The 14,282-nt window shown below is 42.0% G+C and overlaps 1 protein-coding gene across 1 annotated transcript; it reads left to right on the forward strand.

Moving 5' to 3' along the window:
• Positions 1–116: 116 nt before the first annotated feature.
• On the forward strand, positions 117–14,087 carry ptcd3 (pentatricopeptide repeat domain 3). The gene is made up of 24 exons (XM_037540387.1): positions 117–205; positions 1,478–1,530; positions 1,726–1,765; positions 1,857–1,902; positions 2,010–2,078; positions 3,008–3,112; positions 3,204–3,327; positions 3,559–3,668; positions 6,004–6,080; positions 6,252–6,339; positions 6,433–6,493; positions 7,054–7,136; positions 7,212–7,356; positions 8,100–8,150; positions 8,831–8,920; positions 9,702–9,730; positions 9,840–9,946; positions 10,554–10,632; positions 10,727–10,817; positions 10,977–11,062; positions 12,076–12,221; positions 12,310–12,351; positions 13,716–13,874; positions 13,976–14,087. The coding sequence occupies exons 1-24, from the start codon at positions 117–119 to the stop codon at positions 14,019–14,021; spliced, it is 2,016 nt and encodes a 671-aa protein (XP_037396284.1). The 3' UTR covers positions 14,022–14,087.
• Positions 14,088–14,282: the final 195 nt, after the last annotated feature.

Consider the following 14,282-nt stretch of genomic DNA (forward strand, 5'->3'; position numbering starts at 1 on the left):
AAGACAGTTGCTGGAGGGTCGATTTATTAAACTGTTATTAACAGCCCTTTGAACGGGAAAGCCCCCCCCCTCCTCCCTACTCGAGTGGTACACTCTCACTTCGTCGCTGGGGCGAAATGGCGTCGTCCTACACGCACGTAGGGCGTCAGATACACAGGGCAACAAAACTAGTTCGCCGTGATGTGAAGGACGCGCTGCAGCGGAGGTAAGACTGCGGACAGGCAGAGGTGTTTTGATTTAATTCGGGGCAGGGTGGCGGGGCACCGCCGTGTGTGTGCGGTCTGACGGCACCGGCACCGGCACCGAGAACCGACTCGGTGACCGGTAAACCACGGAGAACCGACTCAGTGACCGGTAAACCACGGAGAACCGACTCGGTGACCGGACCTACTGAGGCCTTATTGCCATCAAAATAGCGCTGAACACTGCAGAGACCTCCATATAGCCCACTCTTACTATCACCAACCGGGTGGCGGCGCTACACTCCTTAAAAAGATGAGTGGTTCTCTGTAGAACCATTTCGTGCTTAATTGGTTCTCTGCTTAGTGAAGTGGTTCTCCATCCTCCAATCTGACATCCCGTTCTTAATCCATAGGGTTTAATATGATGTCGGCCCACCCTTTGCAGCTATAACAGCTTTAGCTCTTCTGGGAAGGCTTTCCACAGGGTTAGGAATGTTTATGGGAATTCTGACCGTTCTTCCAGAAGCACATTTGTGAGGTCAGACACTGATGTTGGACGAGAAGGCCTGGCTCACAGTCTCCACTCTAATACATCACAAAGGGGTTCTATTGTTCTATTCATCTAAAGGTGTTGAGGTCAGGACTCTGTGCAGGCCAGTCAAGTTCTTCCACTCCAAACTGGCTCATCCACGTCTTTATGGACCTGCTTTGTACACTGGTGTGCAGTCATGTTGGAACAGGAATGGGCCGTCCCCAAACTGTTCCCACAAATTGGGGAGCATGAAATTGTCCAAAATCTCTTGGTGCTGAAGCTTTAAGAGTTCCTTTCACTGGAACTAAGGGGCCGAGCATTCATTTGAAGGCAAGGGAGTTTGCCTCTCTTTGCTGCAGTAATAGTCTTTACTTCTGCAGGAAAGCTGTACACTAGCTGTTTGATCATTGCTGTGCGGATTTGATTGCATTCAGCCACAAGTGCAGTAGTGAGGTCAGGTACTGATATTGGGTGACTAGTTTTGGATCACAAAGAACAGTCCCGCTCATCTCAAAGGCATTGGATGGAGCTCGATCACTCCAGAGGCCCTGCTTCAGAGAAAAATTGATATATTACGTAAAAAAAAAAGTCAATTTGTTTAAATTTAATGATGTAGAGCCTGTTTTCACCACATACATAACGTTGAGGTTCACAGGTGCAACATTTGTGCAGTACTTGAATTAAATTCTCCACTTTACCATTCAGCTGTATGCAGATCTGTTGTGTCTGGTGTAACTTAAAGTTTTTTTTATTCCTGAAACAGATATTTTGGACTGGGCTCTGCCACGTTTCAGCAACCTGCAGCTACAGTATCAGGTTAGAGAGTTTTCAGCTCATTCTCGGTTCTTCCCCTGCTTATGTTTCTGCCCAGTATGTTCTTTACACTGCATGCTATGCAAAGTACTCAGCACCGATGGGTTTTTCAGACTTTACCTGGCTGGGACAGCCTGTTGCCTGTAGACAGTGGTCAGTATTCGAATTCAAAGGTTATCTCTTCTATTCTTTTCTCAGGCTCTGCAGAGGAAATTGTCATTCCAAGAAAGAAAACGTGGTACGGCATTGTTTGAGCTTCGTGATTTGACTTCAGTGTAATGCGTGGCTGTTTGTCTCATGGATGTCATGTACGTTTTTGTCTGTAACAGGAATAAAGAGGCTGTGTTACAAGCTTTGGCATCCACCGTTAACAGGGTATGTTAAGACGATTCTGGCTTTTCAGCTGTGCATTAGGTGTAGAATTTGTCTAAGCTTCATTTTTTCATGGTTAAATACAATTTAAGGTGAATGTGCTTTTTCAGGATCCTACGGCATCACATTATGTATTTCAAGATGACTCTTACCTCACACCAAGAACATCCGCAGAGTTTGTGAGTATTCGAGCAAGAATCCTACCAAGTATATGCAGAGGTTATTGTAGTGCATGTTGTATAACACTGTAGTTAATTGGTGTTTCTGGTTGAAAGGCACACAAGAAATAAGTGGCCAGTTTACAATCGCGCTGCTGTCAGAAGAAAACCCTGTATCTCTATTTTTGAAATTCTTCAGTTTTTCAGACATAATTATAAAATACAGGGCGGTTCAAAAAGATTCGTCTGCTTTCAAAGCAGAATATATTTATGACTGTGAAGCACGAGGAGCCAATCGCAATCCAACTGTAAGAGGGGGTCATAGGGTTTCTGACTGGCTCCTTCAGTCTGAGAGGAGATGAGACCCCTGAGCAGAACGTTCTGCGTTCTCCACGTCAATCAGAGTGAATCCGTCAGAACTGAGCAGCGGGATTTTCATCAGCAGTGAAGCTCCAGCAGCTCAGAGCGTTCGGCGCTGGTTCCACAGCACTGGATGATCTCCGAGATCCCACTGAAAGAGCCGTGAGAGCAGCGGCGCCCGACACGCTCAGTCCAGTCTGGGATGAGTTTGACTGTGGTGTTGATGTCGCCCGTCCAGCTGGAGGAGGTTCAGACTGAGACCTTGTACAGTTACATAATAAACTTTATGCTCATTCAGACCGTTTACAGTTCACTGCATTGATCTGTAACGATTTACAAGCTAAATCAGTCATTTTGAAATCGGATGAATCTTTTTGAATCACCCTGTACCTGTAACCCTTTACATTGTATGTCAGTTTCATGATGGATGGACTAAAAGAAATGACCCAAAATGTCCTGTAAAGTTATTATTTTGGAGATACAAATTTTTCTTCTGACAACAGGGATAGTCAAGTTAGAGGAATACTTTTGGTGTTGCGGAATTACAGTATATCCAAAACTACAGTATATATTTTTGTGTTCGTCCACAGAAACTCTATTCCTTGGCCCAAGAATCAGGCAGAACTGCTGCCAAGTATTTCATCAATACCTACCCCAAGTATTTCCAGAAAGACTTTGCAAATCCTCATATTCCAGTGAGTAGGATCTGCAAGTATCCCTAAAATTTGCTTATGGGTCATATAGGACATTCAGTATGGATGCTGACTTTCCTTTTGCCTCCGACAGTGTTTAATGCCAGAGACTCTGGAGCTGCAAGTAAATGAGGTGTCTGAAGCAGCTCTTATTGAACGCATACAGCTCAGGAAGGTGAAAGCGGCTGTAGATATGTACGATCAGCTGCTGCAGGCAGGTAAGGGGATCTCCCACAATGCCCAGCCTCAGTTCCAGACATGTTTGTTATAAGATATCCCAAAACACAGTATATTCAAAGTTTACCACACGCTTGGTGTTATTCTGTTCGTGTTAATGTTCTACAGTGTTCTGTTGTCTATCAACAGTTTATATTTGATAAAACATAGTTTCAGTATAGAATTAACATCAGGCTGACATGACCGCCAAATGACCAATGAACTTTACACAGGTACTCCTGTGTCACTGGATCTGACCAATGACCTGTTGGACCTGATCTCTCTCTATGGAGACTGTGATCCAGCAAGAGGCGATGCACCAGAGCAAAGAACTGAGGAGATGGTAAGTCTTACATTGACCAGTGCCATCATCTAAAGGTGGCTTTACAAGTGCATCTATTTAGCAGGGCTACAACTGATTATGGAAAAACATATATAATAATATATTTTTTAATGTTGGGATGTTTATACTTGAACAGAAGTGTTGTGTGTGTGTGTGTGTGTGTGTGTGTGTTATTTTTGTTTGTCTATGTTTATAATTGTCTATATTGTGAGGGTTTGGGCGCCTTTGGTCAAATGACGTTTTATTCGTTTTCTAAGTGGAAATAAAAACACATTCTCTACAGAGAACCCGCTTCTGCACATCTAATCAGATTTCAGCTTGCGGTCATATGATTATGTGAGTAGAGTCTAGTGATAGCAAACCGAAGCTCTGGAGCTTTCCTCCTAACCGTACTGTGAAAAGGTTCATTACTCGGAGCTTCGTGCCACGGTGCACATTAGTGACATCTGGAGGCCAAAACCACAAAGTGCTTGGTATATGTGGTGGACAAGGGGTTTTACATTCTATTTTATTTGCTTGTTTATTTATTTTTAAGATTTTAAAACTCGTTTTAAAAGGACTTCCAGTGCATTCAATAGAAACAATTTGTGATGAACACATTGAGTTGATAAATTGATAAAACTACATTATTGTTTGTGCATGTCTTCAAAATCTTACTGCTGTGTTGGGAACAAATATCCAGGGTTGAGCAGAATGGTTAGAACAAGTAGTGATGGCTCAATAATGGAACGTATTCCAATACAATGCATTAAACGGAAATGTATTTGGAATGCTGCCAGAGCACATCTTGATAAGGCACTTTGGAGAAACTATTCTCTTGTAATAATTATTATTACATTCACTCTGTTGCTGGTTGGCAGTTGTTATTATTATGTAATTACTCAGTTCTATCTGTGGTTAGAACTATAAAGTTCTATAAAGTCTTAACAAACTCTCGAGCAGGGCTTTTGATAGCCTACTTAAATTTATCGCAGCCCTAATCCATTGCCTATTTTCCAAGGCTCATGTGGGCTCTCTCTCTTTCCGTCTCTCAATCCTCGAACGATCATTGAAGCGCGACCAAAGATTTTCTACTTTTGAGTCACTCCCTGAAGCGGTGATGTGGTCGTGTGCCAAAGCCAAGCTTCGGACATCAGTGGTCACATGATCATTGTAGAACGAATCAAGCATCAACACAGTGGTTCGAAGCAACACTGTCCACTCACTGTCCACTCCATTAGACACTCCTACCTTGTCGGTCCACCTTGTAGATGTAAAGTCAGAGACGACAGCTCATCTGCTGCTGCACAGTTTGTGTTGGTCATCCACTAGTCCTTCATCAGTGCCCACAGGACGCTGCCCACAGGACGCTGCCCACAGGACGCTGCCCACAGGACGCTGCCCACAGGACACTATTGGCTGGATATTTTTGGTTGGTGGACTATTCTCAGTCCAGCAGCGACACTGAGGTGTTTAAAAACTCCAGCAGCACTGCTGTGTCTGATCCACTTGGACCAGCACAACACACACTAACACACCACCACCACATCAGTGTTACTGCGGTGCTGAGAATAATCCACCACCCAAATAGTACCTGCTCTGTGAGGGTCCATGGGGGTCCTGACCACTGAAGAACAGATTGATAAAATGGACAATGAGTGTAGAAACAAGGAGGTGGTCAGAATGTGATGCCTGATCAGTGTTTAGGCACATAATACTTAATTCTACAAGCCAATTGAAATGTGACATTAAAGTCGGTTTCATTTTTGTATGTATGAATTTCTTTCATCAGTAGCTTTTGAATGGTAGATGGAAAAAAAGTTCATATATAAGAACCGTTATTGTTGATGAACATGTTGATTTCTGTGAAGTGCATTAACCACTATGAGAGCCAAACGACCGTCTACACATTACAAATGCAATACTCTGGGTCCATGAGTGCCTTATAGAGCACACGAATGATCCAGTTCTTAGAACGGCCTCGATCAAAAATATATAAAATATATAAAATATCTCTGCCAAATTTTGCACACACTGACTGTTTGTCTTTTGTATGGTAAGCAATACAATTTAATAAATAAATAAAAATGCTGAGAAAACATTACAATATTTGGACACAACTTTTGTTTGCAAAATTATTCAAATCGATTTAAATATTAGATAATAATATTAAATGTACTCTTGCATTTTCTATCTCCGAATGCACCCCAGTTTCATGTTAAAATCACTGAAATGTTTTCCCAGGAGCAATGCTGCCGGACCCCACTACAGGGCATTGGTTTCTGAGCTCGTCACCTTTTCCGCTATTCATAGGTTTTAATGTCTGAATGTAACTAAGTTCTTTTGTGTGATGCAGGGGGAGGAGCAAGAGGATGTGAAGAGGAGGAAGGGAATGCCGCAAAAAGCCTCTGATTTCCTAAGACTTGTGTGGAGGTGGGTTCTCCAGGGTTAGTGAACAAATCAAATCACGTTTATTGTCACATCACATTTGCACAGGTGGATGGAAGTACATATATGTGTGTGTGTGTGTGTGTGTATGTGTATATAGAGATGCCTAATTGTGGCATGCTGAATTTGATGAAGTAAATCTCTTAAACCCAACAGGGAGAACAATAACGCGGAGAGAATCTTTAACATGATGCCGGAACGTAACAGACGATCGTATGGCGCTCTGATTCGGGGGATGGTGAAGGTGCGGGTCAGACCTTGAGACACATTATTGGTTTTATTTCTGTGTCTTTACTAAGCTCAATATTCAGTTTAATCATGTGTTTTGATCCCACAGCACGGTGCTTATTCCAAGGCATTTAACACTTACACGGATTTGCTGAACAATCGACTGACCGGTAAGGAGACTTCCCCTGAAGCAATGCTTTGTTGTTTTTCAGTCTGATCTCTGTCTGTTGTGTCTGTAGCAGACACTCAGTAACACATGGCAGTTTTTCCAGTACATTTCTCTGTATTTTTGTATATTATCACACCACTGTCTGTGATACACTCTCAGAAGTTAAGGGTAGTGACCTGTCACTGGGGTGGTTTCCTCAAGGCTCCATCTCAGTGCCTTTAGTCAGGGAACATAACTGAACCATAATCCACTGAAATGATCTGTTCTAAGCTGTACTGACTCCACACACCCCGCCTCGCCTCGCCTCCAGGCTTTTACTCTACTGCTCTGTTTTAAAACATTTGGTTATGAAAAGGAACAAATACCAACTTTTCACCTGGAAAACCTGATTTAAGCTCCACAATCAGACCTTAGAACCACTGTAGAACCTTTGAGGGAACATTTACACTGTTTGTACCTTAATGACAGAAAATGTACCTGCAGAGAACCTTCATTTCTAACAGTGTACTGGACCTTAAAAAAATCTGCTTAAAGGGATTATTTTATGCTTTTGTCTATTAGGTGACGTGCACATCTTCAACGCCCTCATCAGTGCCGCCCCAGAAGTGAGGGAGAAATACGTTGAAAAATGGGATCTGATTGTTGTGAGTTCATTTTGTTCTCAGAATCAGCCTTTGTGTTCCTTCCGACTGGGGTTCTCACTGGGTATGTGTTTCTAGGACTTGCTGAAGCAGATGGCTGAGCAGAAGGTGAAGCCCACCCTGCTGACGTTTAACGCTGTGCTGAAGGCTCTGCGGCGCTGTGGCTCACTGGGCAGAACGCAGGCTTTCCCGGTCATCAATGAGATGAAGGCCCTAGGAATCGGTTTGTCCCCATCACCAGCACAGACATCATTTCAGAATATGCAGGTTACATTAAACAGTAAAGAAGCCATAGAAACTACTGGACTGAACATCTTTTCACAAACACTATCACTCCGCTGAGACGCCGTTGCTAAGCAACGGATTTGACAGCTGTAGGAGACGCTCAAGCTGTTTGAAAGTTTTTACTTCTAACTTTTCCACAAACAGAAAACAAACGCTGTTAAGATCATTTGACCGACAGCCGATTTGGTCCGATTCTGAAGACGAGACGACACTAAATTCCCAAACTGTCGTCACCACTGAGCAGCTTTTCAGTCGGCAGCTGAGACAGAAGAACAGCTGAACAACCTGGAATCAGCCAGAAATGAACCCAACACCATTCGCCAGACGTGTCTGATCTTCAGAGTCGGACCAAATCAGACTGAGCCGTAAAACTGACCCAATAAAAAACTAAAAGCTGCTCAGTGGTTCTGGTTTCTGCTGGTAACACACTCTCTCTTGTGTTCTGTTGCTTAAATATGGTTCATAACGTTATCCATTTCAGTGAGTTTAAGAAGAGTAGTGAGTACCTTTATCAGTGTCGGCACAAAAGCTGTGGCAGTTCTGTGGTTGTAATTCGGTTGTAATTTTAATATTGGATTAAAAATAATTACATTTTGCAGTTTACTGAGGTTTTACTGCTCTGCTGTTTTGCAGTGACTTGCTTTTTGAAGTGTAAATAAGTTTATGTCTCTCCCAATTTAGCCCCCAGTTTGGCCACCTATGATCACGTCCTTGGCATCTTCTATAAAGCAGGTAAACTCATTTTTAATTCCTTTCCTTGCTTATAAAAAAAGATTATTGTAGAGTTCCTGTCCTGAGATTGCAAGTTTGATCTCCTGCGATGCCGCAGCCATCTGTGGTGGGGAGTCCAAGAAAATATAATTGTCCTCACTACCTCTCTACACTCTGATATGACTCTGATATGTGGAGATTCATTTGAGGGGAACTTTTAGAAAAAAAATATATCAATATAAATAAAATAAACACATAAATAAGAATTCACATTTATTTCATGCAGTTACTGAATAATTTGCCTTACGATTTGGTCATGAATATTCAGATGGATAAACCAAAAGATAAGATAACATAAGAGACTAATGAAGTGATTAGGATGATCAATGATCAATTTCACTAAAGTTCTGAACAACTTTTTGTAAGGTTTATATTAATGTTCTGGAAATGAATTCATGATTAGGCATTACTCTTGTTCATATTTATCTTAGAAACAATCTCGAATATTCAAGTACAAGTCTTTAATATATATATAAATATATTCAACATAAATGGGGGGAAAAAGGATCTTTTATGAAAAGATGATATAAATTATGTTCAATCAGGTTTGTCCAGATTCTGCCTGGTCCTGTATATGACTGTGGATTTATGTTATTATTGAGTTTTCAGTGTCTGAGTCTGGTCATTTTTCTGCTTTGCAGCCACCTCAGCTCAAGGGCACACAGAGATTCTTCAGGATGTGTTGAGTGAGATATCCGGGAAGAGTTTTACTGCCCAGGATCCCGATGATGGTATAATCAAAACTCAGATACACACCTTCTTACTGTTTACTGACTCACTGTGTGCTTTGTGGTAAGATGCATTGCTTAAATATAGGTTTTGTGTGTAATGATGAATGTTATTATAAAGTGTCTTAGCAATGCTATAGTAAAATTCCCAATGAAGGTGGGACGCCGTTCAAAATGTAAATATGTAAACTAGAATGCAATGATGTGCAAGTCATGTAAACCTTATTTTTAATTGGAAATTATACAGGCACCAAATTGAATGTTAAAACTGATAAAGTTCATAGCTTGTTGAAAAGTATATGCCCATTTTGAATTTGAACCAGAAAAGTTGTGTACCGTAGACGATGATCCCCAAGTTCTTTGCCATTTTGTGGTGCGGAAATTTAACGTTATTCCTGAATTGCTGCACTATTTGCCTGCGCCGTCTTTCACAGAGTGATGAACCCCATCCTCATCTTTGCTTCTGAAAGACTCTTTTGGTTGTAAGAAGTTTTTTTTTCTCAGCATTACACAAATTTACAAGGCTTTTGTTGCCTTGTCCCAACTTTTTTGAAATATGTTCCATCATATTCAGAATGGGCAAGTACAAAACAACTTCAGTGGCAATACATTAATATTGTCCTTGTACTATTTTCAATTAAATATAGGATTTAAATGATTTGCGCATCATTGCGTTCTGTTTGTACTGACATTTTTGCCCAGTGTCCCAACTATTTTGTAAATTGGGTTGTACACTGTAGAACCTCTAATTGTCGATGTAATCTAATCTAATGTTGTTTTGCAGTTGAGTTTTTCAAGGATGCCATGAGAATCGTAAGTACACTTTTAAACTATGGTTATGTTGCTGTTTGACCACCAAACTTTCTGACGCACTCTTGTTGGTGCAGAGATTAAATCATGTTGGTCTCTTCTGTCTCCGCAGTGTCTGGCCACTAAGGATATAGAACAGGCGTACAGAGTGCACAGCCTGCTTGGGGTGGGGGAGAACTGGAAACTGCTGGGAGATTCTTACTACCAGAGCATTTACTAGTGAGTACAACCTCCTGGGAAACATACCGCAACTCAGGGGTATTATCAAGCCCCAAACAATCCTGCATAGACCAAGTAATCTGCTATAATAATAATAATAATAATAATAATAATATGTATTTAAATATCAGTTAGGTTGAAGTATTGGTTGTTTGTGTGTGTGTGTGTGTGTGTGTCAGTGTCACTTTTGCTCTTATTCTTAGTCACAGCGTGATTCTGATCACCATACACCCTTAGTAATAATGTCCATTAATCTAAACATTTACAGTATTTTCCCTAAAATTTATCCTGCTTAGTCTTTTAAGTACATTATAGCAAACTGACAAAGAAAACATGCACATTTTAATATTTAAAAAACGCTTAAAAAGCTAAGTGTCCTCAACTTTTGACAGGCAGTGTACACTTTAGCTCATAGCTCAGACTCCACTAACAGCAGCCGGTGGTGCAGATTAAACCAAATTTTGGTCCAAAACAAAGATCAATGGATGTTGCTTCCCAGTGTCTGTTCTCTGTAGGCTGAAGATCGGCTACATTAATGCATCAGAGCAGTATCAGCTGTTGATTATGTTCAGTAGAGCGAGATATTAACGCAGTCTCACTGTTGCAGCGGGCGCTTCTTCAACCTGCTCTGCATGATGGAGCACATCGATGTGGTGCTGAAATGGTACAAAGAGCTCATTCCCTCAGTAAGTACAGAGAGATAATAGCTGACATTCAGCGACTCGGTTCAAAGTTCTGCTCTTAAACCAAAGTCGATTTCACTGTTGCTCTCGGTTGCAGCTCTACTACCCCAATTCTCAAGGAATGAGGGATTTGCTTCAGGCACTCGACACCGACAACAGACTGGACCTGATTCCTCAAATATGGAAAGGTGGGCAGTACATCTGAGTGTGGTACCTTAGCAGAAGATCTCTCGATTAGGCAGTTGCACCAGATGCAGTGCATTGGCCAGAATGTTTGAAAGGTGGTGGACAGAGAAGACCGTTTTTCCTCCCCCTCCCAACCATGTGGATTGTTATCTGTTTTCCAGATATCAAGCGCATGGGCCATGACAACAAAACCGAGCTGGTGGAGGAGATGCTCTCCCTCATGGCCCGCGAGAACCAAATTCCAGAGGTAAAACTTCCACAGGGACACCACCAGACCAAGCCAGTTTCCCCACATATGAATGTAGTCGTGAGCTAAATTACATTTCATGGGTCCAGTTTTCAACCTTGCGTTGACATTTTTAGGCTCAATCCCATTTAACCCCTCGCCCCTACCACTTAGCCCTCAGCCCTTCGTTTTGCCTGTTCACGTCTGGGGGTTGGGTGTCCTGATTCTGAGATGGAGGGGGAGGGTGAAGTGTTGGGGCTACATGTCCCTCCAAAAGGAGGTTTTTTGAGAGACTCAAAACGGAAAGTTATGAGAAAAGAAGAAAAACTGGTAAGACGGCTAAACAAGTGACCAAAGAAACCCACAAATGTGAGAATTTTTTCTGTTAAAAATGACAACAACCACTCTATTATATCAGTTTAATGTCGTTTCAGGGTATTTTGGTCGTTTTCGTCATAAGAAGCATAAAAATCGCTAATAGCATGCTCATGTCTCAGTAGCTAGATAGCTAACTTTCCCATTCCACCTTAAATAGTCCAGCTGATCTCACACCTGAGGCGCCAGAATGTAACTGCTGCTCCATTTAAGGCGGAACAGGAAGATTCGAACAAGAATCTGGTGAATATCTGACTTCAGCTTCACATCACTGAAGAATTAGGGGGGGTGATAATAAATAATTGCCCCCCCTCTTTGAAGGCGTCTGATCCCTAAATGTAACTAAAGCCCAGCAGTGAGGAGCTGAACTTTCCCCTCCTCTGCTGTCACTGCAGATGGGCAGGGTTGCCTACAGAGCGGCGCTAGTAGCTGTTAATTAAGTGATGCTCTTTATTTGAGGGTCTCATTTCAGAGGGAAGATTTCAGATACCACCCCTTGTAACTCAGTTCTAAGAGGCAAGGTGACATTAGGTGAAAATACTAGGCCTTAGACTTGCATGTTAGTAGTTCCCCAGTGCAATTTAGTGACATGTAAATCGGTTTAAGCCTAACAAATCTTTAAGACCATGAATAGACTTGACGTTTACCGTACTGTGCAGGTTCAGCAGTCGTTTGCAGACTGTGCTCTAGACGTGAAGGCTCTGTACACACAGACTGACCGCAGGGTGCCGCTGAGTTGGTCAGCCGGCTCCCTCAGCAGCATCACCTCAATTCTGCTGGCAGCCGAAAGGACACAGCAGGCCTGGTGAGAGTTACACAGAGCAACATGCAAATGACCTGTATAAAAGCATGACAGGAAGATTTGCCTAATTTATGTATTTATTTTGGTTTAGGGAGATGTTGAAGCTCTTCAAACTCGCCAACAGAGTTCCGTCGTAAGTATGGCTCCAGTCTCAGCTGATCGTTGCTGCCGGAAGAAAACCTTGTATCTCCATTTTTGGCATTTTTCTTTTTTTGACGTAATTTGAAAGCATCTTTTACTCTTTGATGATGATTTTATGATGAATGGCCTAAAAGACATTACCCAAAATGACATGGGGAAAATTCTGGTTCCATTGACTTACATTGAAAGTAAAGTATGTTTTTTCCTTCTCCTGTAAAGTTACTGTTTTGGAGATACGAGGTTTTCTTCTGACAGCAGCGATATGAACTTGTGCTGTTCATCGTTCAGTATCTTACGATAGTTTAAAGGGCCCATATTCCACATTTCTCTTGTACTTATGACTGTTTTTGGTACATAAAACCAGAGAGGTGATTCATTTTTACTTGACCATTTTACAGCCTCCTTATTCCTTTCTACACTCATTGTCCACTTTATCACCTCCACTTACTGTATAGCTGCTCTGTAGTTCTACAGTTACAGACTGTAGTCCATCTGTTTCTCTGATACTCTGTTACCCTGTTCTTCAGTGGACAGGACCACTAATGCAGTAATACTGATGTGGAGGCGGTGTGTTAGTGTGTGTTGCGCAGGTACAAGTGGATCAGACACAGCAGTGCTGCTGGAGTTTTTAAACACTGTCCACTCACTATCCACTCTTAGACACTCCTACCTTGTCGGTCCACCTTGTAGATGTAAAGTCAGAGACGACAGCTCAGCTGCTCCTGCACAGTTTGTGTTGGTCATTCTCTAGTCCCCATTCTCAGTGGTCACAGGACGCTGTCGGCTGGATATTTTTGGTTGGTGGACTATTCTCAGTCCAGCAGTGACACTGAGGTGTTTAAAAACTCCAGAAGCACTGCTGTGTCTGATCCACTCAGACCAGCACAACACACACTACCACACCACCACCACGTCAGTGTTACTGCAGTGCTGAGAATGATCCACCACCCAAATAGTACCTGCTCTGTGAGGGTCCATGGGGGTCCTGACCACTGAAGAACAGGGTAACAGAGTATCAGAGAAACAGATGGACTACAGTCTGTAACTGTAGAACTACAAAGTGCAGCTATACAGTAAGTGGAGCTGATAAGATGGACAGTGAGCGTAGAAACAAGGAGGTGGTCATGACGTTAAGCCTGACCGGTGTATGTAAATGTTTTGGTTTTCATAACATTGCAGAAAGTGAATTTTTAAACAAGCTGTTTTTGAAGTTTATGTACTGTGTAGACTGGGAAGTGAATGGTTTGCTTTGAAACTGAAGTGTTTTCATAGTTTCACCAAAGTATTCAGTAAAAATAAATATTTATTTGGCCACGCGAGTCTTTCATGTTGATAAACCTGCTTTCGTGTCTGCAGTGAGAGCCTCATGAATCAGTTCTTGGAATCTGTGAAGGCAAGCAACAATGCCCAACAGGCTGTGGAGCTGGTTCAGATTTCAGCTAGCTTCTGCCTGTCAATCACCCCGAATCTAATGGAGAGAGTACAGCAGGAGTTTGATTTAACCGAGGAGCAGAGGTGAGGCTTCATTTTTCATTTGAAGAAATTATGTAATCATGTAAAAGATGAATCAGTTCTCTAGTCTTCTACTGAAACACCTACCTGTTTCTTGTTTTCAGGAACACCTTATCAGATCTGGAATCTTCCACTGCTATGAGTGATTAAAAGGCAGAGGACTGTGTGTCATTTAATAAATGTGTCATTAAAACTAATAAAGCAGCTGAAACTGGCCTCATTTTCTCTTTAATATATGGATTAAAACATTTTATATGTATGAGCTTAATAAGCTGGTATCTTAATAACTGATGCCAGCTGTTAAGAATCCCTTGTAAACTTCAAGAGGCTTCAGTGATGTATGTCTGCTAGATGATGGATCTTAAGTCATTCAGAAGACTTTTCGAAATTTATACTACCAGCCTCGGTCGT

This window comes from Pygocentrus nattereri, chromosome 8, assembly GCF_015220715.1.
Source record: "Pygocentrus nattereri isolate fPygNat1 chromosome 8, fPygNat1.pri, whole genome shotgun sequence".
Classification (NCBI taxonomy): Eukaryota; Metazoa; Chordata; class Actinopteri; order Characiformes; family Serrasalmidae; genus Pygocentrus; species Pygocentrus nattereri.

What these genes read in the sequence shown, in the direction of transcription:
- ptcd3 (XM_037540387.1), top strand. Translation starts at nt 117, where the DNA reads ATGGCGTCGTCCTACACGCACGTAGGGCGTCAGATACACAGGGCAACA. An exon ending in TTGCAAATCCTCATATTCCA is followed by an intron (nt 3,113 to 3,203) that starts GTGAGTAGGATC and finishes TGCCTCCGACAG; the next exon opens with TGTTTAATGCCAGAGACTCT. An exon ending in GCTGAACAATCGACTGACCG is followed by an intron (nt 6,494 to 7,053) that starts GTAAGGAGACTT and finishes TTTGTCTATTAG; the next exon opens with GTGACGTGCACATCTTCAAC.